The sequence below is a fragment of the Ranitomeya imitator genome, chromosome 1 (genome assembly GCF_032444005.1).
Source record: "Ranitomeya imitator isolate aRanImi1 chromosome 1, aRanImi1.pri, whole genome shotgun sequence".
NCBI classification, from domain to species: Eukaryota; Metazoa; Chordata; class Amphibia; order Anura; family Dendrobatidae; genus Ranitomeya; species Ranitomeya imitator.
Window position 1 is genome coordinate 549830972 of NC_091282.1, and position 10628 is coordinate 549841599.

Genomic DNA, 10628 nt, shown 5'->3' on the forward strand with positions numbered 1-10628 from the left:
TGATGTGGGTCGATTAAATCTCCATATTTTTTTCACATGAAACTTTATGAGTGCTGCCTTCTTTTTCCTATTTTGTGTATATATATATATATATATATATATATATATATATATATATATACACATACACACACACACACATCATGAAAGCGCTAGGGCAGAAGAGGTTGTTGATTCCCATGGTTCATATGTTTGATACAGAAGTAGAGTATTTTCATAGTTCAATATTTTAATTGGAATGGAATAAAAAGAACAAGACAATGTACATAAATCAATATATCGTTATGTTGACATTGTTACTTGACAAAGAAATTGGTTGGGTTATAAAAAGAATGGTACACAAGAGCGGATGAACAAAAACAAATGTAATCCATAATAAATGGTAAAAGATATGCCTACAGTTGCGCTACAATTGTTGGTGCTGCCATGAGACAGCCCCTGGACCATTGAAAAAGTCACAGTATTTTTCCCTGCAATTTGTCGCGTCATCATTGTTCCTTCCGGATCCCAGACTTTCCAGGCCAGAAACCCTGTGCTCATCTAGACGCCATTCTCCCTGGGTTATATCCCCGTTTGCAGGGTCAACAGAGTCTACATACTGTGGAGGGCTGTATGCAGTGGCATCACGGCGGCGCAAAAAGTTGTGGAGGACGCAACAAGCAAGAACCACAGAGTCTATAGACGATAGTTTCATGTTCATTGCAGTGTGGAAAACACGAAATCGGTTTGCCATGATTCCAAACGCATTCTCCACAACGCGTCTAGCTCTCGAAAGCCGGTAATTAAATATGCGCCGTTCAGGTGTCAGAGTTTTCTGGGAGAATGGCTTCAAAAGGTTGGGATGCAGTGGGAACGCCTCATCTCCGACAAACACAAAGTTCATGTTTTCAGTAGTGTCACTGTTGGGAGGCAAGGCCAGTTTGTTTTCTTTCAAGCGGTCCCCAAAATCGGTTAGCTCCAAAACTCCGCCATCAGATAATCTCCCGTTGATCCCTACAGACACACTTACAAATTCGTAGTTCGCATTAACGAGGGCCATCAGAATTACGCTGAAATAACCCTTATAGTTATAATAAAAGGAGCCGGAGTGTGGTGGTTGGGTGATGCGGACATGTTTCCCATCCAAGGCACCCCCGCAATTAGGGAACTGCCATTGCTCATGAAATCCCCTTGAAATCTCTTTCCAATCATCCGGGGTCTCCGGGAAAGGCATGTAATTTTGGTGTAAAGCAGAGATAATTGCTTTACATGTCTCCGGAATTATGACGCTGAGTAGGGTTCGGGAAATCGCAGCGCAGTAATGCAAGTCTTGCATAGACCTTCCAGTCGCCAGGAACCGGAGCGTAACAGCCAGTCTCTCATCCACAGGGACAGCAGCTCGCATCCTTGTATTTTGCCGCCTAATATAAGGTTCCACAGCTTCAAGTAGGAAATTAAATGAATCCTCGGACATTCTCAGGTAGTTCTTGAAATCATGCGGGTTGTTCTCCTTCAGTTCCCTGATTAGGCCCATGTGGGACAATTGATTCCTCTTCTGCAGCCACTGTCTGGTCCACATGCGGCGCTGTCGCTTTGCACGATTGTTTCGCGCTTCAGCCTCCAGCTGGTTCTGAGCTTCTAACAGCAATGCAGCCGCTACAATCGCAGGTACATCCGAAAGAGACATGGCAACCTGAAAAAGCACAATAAAAAATAATTATTACATATGATTTGCTAAAGTGACACAAGACAACCAATACTGTTAAATAGTGTTCACACATCTTTTTTTTTTTTTTTTTGGTTAGAAGGCAAAGTTCACATTAGCGTTTTGTTCGGTGCAGCCACGGCAATGCATGTGCCACTATATTTTACCTAGGGGCCTGAAATAACATGTGTTGCCCTATCGTTTTGTGAATCATGCGTCAGGACACAGAGGACGATGCATGATGTTTTTTTTTCTGACCCTAAAACCATGGAAAAGTTAATGCATGGGTCACAAAAAGCGGCGTTGGGCATGTGCTCACATATCTGTTCAGCGTTGCATCTCAGACGCTGCCCTGTTCTACAGAAATGTGAACATAGGATTTAATGGAAATTTATATTTACATGTGTAATAAGCAGCGTTTAACACTACAGCCGCACCTCATTAACATCCCAAAATTACGATACAAGCTACTACAAAACTGAAAGCAAGACAATAAACGCTGTGACTTGGTAACAGGAACGCCAAAAAAAAAAGGATGTCTGGAGCCGGCGTCACAAACGCGACGCTGTGCATAATCAGAGACGCTATAGCGATGCCGATCGCGCCGCAGCTAGGACCTCCTCTGGGCGTGGTTAGGCGGTGCCGTACAGCGTCTATCTTTAGAAAATGGCGGCGAGACAGCGCTGTGCTCCTCTGGGGCAGGCCGAGGTGCGTTTTTTTGTGGACAAGATGGATGCCCTCGACTATGAGGGATGGAGGAGCCGGCCTGCCCACCCAAATTTGCACAAGAATGCAGTGCTGGGCCGCATTGCAGAAATGATGGAGAGGAGGTTTAGCATCCGGCGCAGTGCGCTGCAACTGCGCAAGAAGTGGGCCGACCTGCGCTATAAGCAGCCACTCCATCTGGCACACTTGCGAGCGGAGGCAAAGCAAGGCAAGTATCAGAATGGTGGAATTGGAAGACGCACGGTACCGAGCGGGGGGAAATGGGAGACTCGTGCCCGTGGTTGCCAACTTGTCCGGGACTTACGAGGACAAAAATTTAATATTTTCTTTTCAAATTTCTATAATGTCCAAGCGCAAAAATGCGTTGTCGCGTAAAAATTGGTCAGGTCATGAATTCCATAATCTCCACCCCCCATATTTAATTTATACGGATGTCCGCAATTGTAATCCCGATTGTCCTGAAATCATTACGTGGAGGTTGGCAACCCTGCTCGCACTGCCAGTAGGGGGAAACAGGAGACGTGCACTGCCGTGAGGTGCTTCCTATGTTCTATATATGTAATTACATTTAGCTTGTCAAAATTGATTTTTACTCCTTCCCGCAAATGGCCTCTTTTTTTTTTTTTCTACAGCTCTGTACTTTTGTTGTCTAAACATGGCGATTTCTTTTTTTTAATTTTTTTGTGTAGAGAGACGCCGCCGGCACCAGAGGGCACTGGCCTCCACCACAGCGGCCAGCAGCAGGCCACAGCCTGGACCGTCACGTAAGTTATCCATCATTCATTTCAATTTTATAACTGCATATGGGACTTTACAGGGGAGCAGAAATATAGAATACATTACAGATGCTGCCGAATTTCGATAGGCTCCTAACTTTTGCTGTCAATGTTGTCTAGTTTTATTGTGATGTCTACAGCTCTGTACTTTTGTTGTCTAAACATGGCGATTTCTTTTTTTTATATTTTTGTGTAGAAAGACGCCGCCGGCACCAGAGGGCACTGACCTCCACCACAGCGGCCAGCAGCAGCCCACAAGCTGGACCGTCACGTAAGTTATCCATCATTCATTTCAGGCTCCTAACTTTTGCTGTCAATATTGTCTAGTTTTATTGTGATGTCTACAGCTCTGTACTTTTGTTGTCTAAACATGGTGTTTCTTTTATTTTTGTGTAGAGAGACGCCGCCGGCTACAGAGGATACTATCCTCCCCCACATCTTCCAGCAGCAGCAGCAGCCCACAAGCTGGACCGTCACGTAAGTTATCCATCATTCATTTCAAAATTATAACGGCATATGGGACATAAGAGGTGAGCTGAAATATTGTATACATTACAGATGCAGTAACCCCACCACAGGCCACTACTCCGCCCTTCCGCTACCCATCTTCCTCCCCCGGCTCGGCATCATTCTCCCCAGAGGCGAGCATTCGTAAGTGACGATAAACTGCGAGCGGTTGCCCACAGCGAGTTCAATTGTTAAACAGATATGATTTTGATTCCTTTTAGCTCCGGGAACTCTGGCCCGAGACAGGGGATGGGTGGTCAGCAGCTCCAGTGATGGACAACAGGCGTCCCTTCTCCGTAAGTATACAGACAGTGGGAGGGGTTATCGGTGGGATGTCACATTTGACAGCGACTAATAAAATGCAACCAAAAAAAAAAAAGACCTCTGGGACAGGACAAAAAAAAAAAAGACTTTTATTCTATCTTCTATCTACAGAACCGGACACTGTGAGAGAGCTGCTGGCCAAACAAGAGGGACTGGAGCGGACAGTAGCGCTCTTGGAGCGCACAGTAGTGCTGCTGCAGCATCAAGTGCAGCAACATGGACGCACGCTGCGACACCTTTTGGCGCGCGGGCGTTAAAAATGTTTTTTTTTCTGTTTTTCTTGACAGATGTTAGTGTTTTGTTGAAAAAAAAAAAAATCAGTTCAGTTTCTAAAAAAAAAAAAATTTCGTTCCTTTAAGTTGTGTGCTGTTTTATTTACTAGCGGAGCACGCCAGGGCCAGCCAAGGCAGACACAAGAGAATTAGTTAACCTTTCCATATAGTGTGTGCAAAATTGGCAGACAGCTAGTTTACCTTTCCATATGGTGTGTGCAAAATTGGCAGACAGCGCAACTGAGTTTGCAAACCGCATAGTAATGCCTCCATCTTGTGCGTCTGCTTGCCAGATGCACAAGATGGCTGCCGGAGGTGTTTTATCCATCATTACACCATATACATAGATAAACATTATTGAATAGCCATAACTATACACAAAAGAAACAAACAACTGAAAGACATTTCATACCGTTGATGAGCAAGAAAAGAAACGATGAAGACGCCTGCAGTAGAATACGTTCTAGACAGAACGTCCACGGGAGAAGAGGATCGTAGCTGGCGAAGGATCGTTCCGAACAGGACGCTGTAAAGGCAGAAGACCGTGAAGACACAGCGCTCCAACAATATGAATCAATCGCTGTAGAGTTGCGGTTTATATTCCGGGACGCCGTAACGTCACATCCTGGGTGTCTCCCTGTGCATAAAACACACCTATCTGGCTACGTCTGCATCGTTAGATCGTTACACTCTTGCTGTGTGACACTGAGCAAACGACTAGCGAGGACGATCTGTGAGTCGCTGTTACGTCACTGTATCGCTCCAGCATCGTTCGTAGGTTGGTGTGTTTGGCATCTCTGCAGCGACCTAAACAGCGACGTTCCAGCGATCTCATTTTGGTCGGATCGTTGTCGTTCTCGTTGTAAAATCGTCTAGTGTGACGGTACCTTTACCCATGATGGGGGTTTTGAGTAATGAACCAGGCAGGGAGTTTATAAAAGCCTCAGGTATCTTTTGCATGTGTTTAGAGTTAATTAGTTGATTCAGAAGATTAGGGTAATAGGTCGTTTAGAGAACCTTTTCTTGATATGCTAATTTTTTGAGACAGGTTTTTTGGGTTATCAGGAGTTGTATGCCAAAATCATCAGTATTAAAACAATAAAAGACCTGACAAATTTCAGTTGGTGGATAATGAATCTATAATATATGAAAGTTTAATTGTAATCATTACATTATGGTAAATAATGAAATTTAACACTATATGCTAATTTTTTGAGAAGGACCTGTATGTAAACCATGTCTCAAATCATGTCGGGTTTAGGAAGGAGAAAGCAAAAGCCGGTAATTGAATTACCGGCTTTCAAGCTGTATAGCGCTGGAATAAATATTAATATATATACATATATGTGTCTCAATGACATATATATATATATATATATATATATATATATATACCTATTCTATGTGTAGACATTTATTCCACCTATTCTATTGTAAGCTGTCAGTGTGATTTTACTGTACACCGCACTGAATTACCGGCTTTTCTCTCTAACACCGCTGCGTATTTCTCGCAAGTCACACTGCTTGTCCGTGTGTAATCCGTATTTTTCACGCTTCCATAGACTTTCATTGGCGTATTTCTTGCGCAGTACGGTGACAAACGCAGCATGCTGCGATTTTGTACGGCCGTAGAAATCCATATAATACGGATCCGTAAAATACGGCAGATAGGAGCAGGGGCATAGAGAATAATTGTGCCGTATGTTTTGCGAGTTTTACGGATGTAGTTTCTGCGCTCTTACGTCCGTAAAACTCGCAAGTGTGACGCCGGCCTCAAACCTCACTGAGCTCGAGCTGTTTACCAAGGAAGAATGGGCAAGAATTTCAGTCTCTCGATGTACAAAACTGATAGAGACGTACCTCAAGCAACTTGCAGCTGCAATCGCAGAAAAAGGTTGCGCAAAATAGTATTAAGTTAAAGGGGCCGAATAATATTGCATGCCCCACTTTTCAGTTTTTGAATTTCCACAAAAATTTAACCCCTTAGTGACGGAGCCAATTTTTTAAAATCTGACCAATGTCACTTTATGTGGTAATAACTCTGCAACGCTTCAACAAATCCCAGTGATTTTGAGACTGTTTTTTCGTGACACATTATACTTTATGATAATGGTAAATTTAGGTCAATATGTTTTGTGTTTATTTATAAAAAATATAAAAAATTTGAGAAAAATGTTAAAAAATTAGCAATTTTCAAAATTTGAATGATTATCCCTTTAATCCAGATGGCCATACCACAGCAACCATTAATAAATAACATTTCCCACATGTCGGCTTTACATCAGCACCATTTGTAAAATGTTATTTTATTTTTTTAGCATTTTAGGAGGTTTAAAAATGTAGCAGCAATTTTTCATTTTTTCAAGGAAAGTTACAAAATTTATTTTTTTAGGGACTTAGGGTATGTTCACACATTCCTGATTTCCATCCTTTTTTTTCAGGACTGTTTTTTTTTAAAAACTGCAGCTCTTGGCAGAAAACGCAGGTCCTTTTTTTGGTCCTTTTTTTGGTCCTTTTTTTTGTCCTTTTTTGATGCGTTTTTTTATCCTTTTTTTGATCCTTTTTTTTATGCAGTTTTCTATGCAGAGTCTGTGTGTTTTCTAGGAAGTTTTTTAGGGTTAAAATGGCTGAAAATACCCTAACCCTACCCCTAACCCTACCCCTAACCCTACCCCTAACCCTACCCCTACCCCTAACCCTAACCCTACCCCTAACCCTAACCCTACCCCTAACTCTACCCCTAACCCTACCCCTAACCCTAACCCTACTCCTAACCCTACCCCTAACCCTATTCTAACCTTAGTGGAAAAAAAAAAATCTTAATTTTTTTTTATTGTCCCTACCTATGGGGGTGACAAAGGGGGAGGGGGTGTCATTTACTATTTTTTTTTATTTTGATCACTGAGATAGATTATATCTCAGTGATCAAAATGCACTTTGGAACGAATCTGCCGGCCGGCAGATTCGGCGGGCACACTGCGCATGCGCCCGCCATTTTGCAAGATGGCAGCGCCCAGGGAGAAGACGGCCGGACGGACACCGGGACGCCGGGTAAGTATAAGGGGGGGAGATTAGGGCACGGGGGGGGCATCGGAGCACTGGGGGGGGGGCATCGGAGCACGGGGCGGTGGGATTGGAGCACGGGGGGGCGGGATCGGAGCACGGGGGGGCAGCCACACTCCGCCCACGCACTTCCGCCCGCTTCCCCGCACTTCCTGCTGCAGCGGTTCTGCAACACAAACCGCAGTAAAACCCGCAGATATTTTTTTCATCTGCGGGTTTTACTGCGGGTTTGACCTCACAATGGAGGTCAATGGGTGCAGAACCGCTGCGGCTCCGAAAAAAGAAGTGACATGGTACTTCTTTTTTCCCGCAGCTATTCAGCGCGGCTTTTTTTTTTATTTTCCGCATTGTGGGCACAGCAGTTCCTGTTTTCCATAGGGTACAATGTAATGTACCCTGCATGGAAAACAGCTGCGGACCCGCAGCGGGAAAATCGCAGCAATTCCGCATGAAAAAAAGGATCGTGTGAACATGGCCTAATCCATGTTTGAAGTGACTTTAGGGGTCTCATATATTGAGAAACCCCCAAACGTGATACCATTTTAAAAACAGCACCCCCTGACATATCGAAAACTGCTGTCAAGTAGTTTATTAACCCTTCAGGTGCTTTACAGGAATTAATGCAAAGTGGTATGACAGAAATGAAAATGTGTATTTTTACCACCTAAATGCCTCAAACTTCTGAACAGGTTACAACAGCCGACAGACTCTAAGGCCGCTATTTGGTCATGAATTGCCACGGCAAACATCAGGACCACACAATCATGATCGGAGGGCACCAATTGGGATAAAGAGGAAGCCCCCACACTCTGTTAACAATTTATAATCACTATTTACAGCAGCATCTAAGGGGTTAAACAGATTTGGACAGTGCAAACACTGATCGTGGCTGATGCAGAAAGTTGTCAGCTATAGTGTACAGCCGACAGATGCTGGATTGTTACCTGTATGGGGAGGATATTATTTTATATGTCAGGTCAGTTAAAAGACGTATTGGCTGTCATTAAGGGGTTAAAATAACCAATAAATTTCGTTCAACTTCACAATTGTGTTCCACTTGTTGTTGATTCTTCACCAAAAATTTACATTTAGTATCTTTATGTTTGAAGCGTGATATGTGGGAAAAGGTTGAAAAGTTCCAGGGAGCCGAATACTGTCGCAAGGCACTGTATATAGTATAATGGCCCCAGTTCCCCCATATATATAGTATGATGGCCCTAGTTCTCCCATATATAAAGTATGATGGCTTCAGTTCCCCCATATATATAGTATGATTGCCTTAGTTCTCCCCATATATATAGTAGGATGGCCCCAGTTCCCCTATATATATAGTATGATGGCTCCAATTCCCCCCTTTTACTGTATATAGTAAGATGGCCCCAGTTCCCCCCATGTATATAGTAATATGGCTCCAGTTCCCCCTTTGTATATAGTATGAGGGCCCCAGTTATCCCCATATACATAGTAGGATAGCCCCAGTTCTCCCCATATATATAGTATGATGGCCCCAGTTCCCCCATATATATAGTTTAATGGCCCCAGTTCCTCCATATATAAATATGATGGTCCCAGCCCCCATATATAGGTATGATGGCCCCAGTTCCTCCATATATATAGTATTATGGCCCCAGTTCATCCATATACAGTTAGGTCCATATATATTTGGACAGAGACAACATTTTTCTAATTTTGGTTATAGACATTACCACAATGAATTTTAAACAAAACAATTCAGATGCCATTGAAGTTCAGACTTTCAGCTTTCATTTGAGGATATCCACATTAAAATTGGATGAAGGGTTTAGGAGTTTCAGCTCCTTAACATGTGCCACCCTGTTTTTAAAGGGTCCAAAAGTGATTGGACAAATTAAATAATTTTATATAAAATGTTCATTTCTAGTACTTGGTTGAAAACCCTTTGTTGGCAATGACTGCCTGAAGTCTTGAACTCATGGACATCACCAGATGCTGTGTTTCCTCCTTTTTGATGCTCTGCCAGGCCTTCACTGCGGTGGTTTTCAGTTGCTGTTAGTTTGTAGGCCTTTCTGTCTGAAGTTTAGTCTTTAACAAGTGAAATGCATGCTCAATTGGGTTGAGATCAGGTGACTGACTTGGCCATTCAAGAATATTCCACTTCTTTGCTTTAATAAACTCCTGGGTTGCTTTGGCTTTATGTTTTGGGTCATTGTCCTTCTGTAGTATGAAACGACGACCAATCAGTTTTGCTGCATTTGGCTGGATCTGAGCACACAGCATGGCTCTGATTGCCTCAGAATTCATTCGGCTGCTTCTGTCCTGTGTCACATCATCAATAAACACTAGTGACCCAGTGCCACTGGCAGCCATGCATGCCCAAGCCATCACACTGCTTCCGCCGTGTTTTACAGATGATGTGGTATGCTTTGGATCATGAGCTGTACCACGCCTTCGCCATACTTTTCTCTTTCCATCATTCTGGTAGAGGTTGATCTTGGTTTCATCTGTCCAAAGAATGTTCTTCCAGAACTGTGCTGGCTTTTTTAGATGTTTTTTAGCAAAGTCCAGTCTAGCCTTTTTATTCTTGATGCTTATGAGTGGCTTGTACCGTGCAGTGAACCCTCTGTATTTACTTTCATGCAGTCTTCTCTTTATGGTAGATTTGAATATTGATACGCCGACCTCCTGGAGAGTGTTGTTCACTTGGTTGGCTGTTGTGAGGGGGTTTCTCTTCACCATGAAGATTATTCTGCGATCATCCACCACTGTTGTCTTCCGTGGGCGCTCAGGTCTTTTTGCATTGATGAGTTCACCAGTGCTTTCTTTCTTTCTCAGGATGTACCAAACTGTAGATTTTGCCACTCCTAATATTATAGCAATTTCTCGGATGGTTTTTTTCTGTTTTTGCAGCTTAAGGATGGCTTGTTTCACCTGCATGGAGAGCTCCTTTGACCGCATATTTACTTCACAGCAAAACCTTCCAAATGCAAGCACCACACCTCAAATCAACTCCAGGCCTTTTATCTGCTTAATTGAGAATGACATAACGAAGGGATTGCCCACACCTGTCCATGAAATAGCCTTGGAGTTAATTGTCCAATTACTTTTGATCCCTTTGAAAACAGGGTGGCACATGTTAAGGAGCTGGAACTCCTAAACCCTTCATCCAATTTTAATGTAGGTACTGTGACAAAACACTCTGGGATCGCCTTTGCTGGGGTCAAAGGACACGTGGTTTGTGCATTGAATCTGAGGCGTACAGCAGGTTTCTGAGCAGGCTGACCTCAGGTCAGATTTATT

General features: G+C 43.3%; 1 protein-coding gene and 1 long non-coding RNA gene across 2 annotated transcripts; one reads left to right on the forward strand and one right to left on the reverse strand.

Annotated features, from left to right (window-relative positions):
* Positions 1–349: 349 nt before the first annotated feature.
* On the reverse strand, positions 350–5159 carry LOC138678086 (uncharacterized). The gene is made up of 2 exons (XM_069767696.1): positions 4702–5159; positions 350–1672 (listed from the first exon to the last, which is right to left on the reverse strand). Exon 2 carries the CDS (start codon positions 1664–1666, stop codon positions 407–409), a length of 1260 nt encoding a protein of 419 aa, XP_069623797.1. The 5' UTR covers positions 1667–1672; positions 4702–5159; the 3' UTR covers positions 350–406.
* On the forward strand, positions 3196–4298 carry LOC138678102 (uncharacterized). The gene is made up of 3 exons (XR_011321483.1): positions 3196–3663; positions 3745–3837; positions 3915–4298. It is a non-coding gene; the product is annotated as an uncharacterized lncRNA (long non-coding RNA).
* Positions 5160–10628: the final 5469 nt, after the last annotated feature.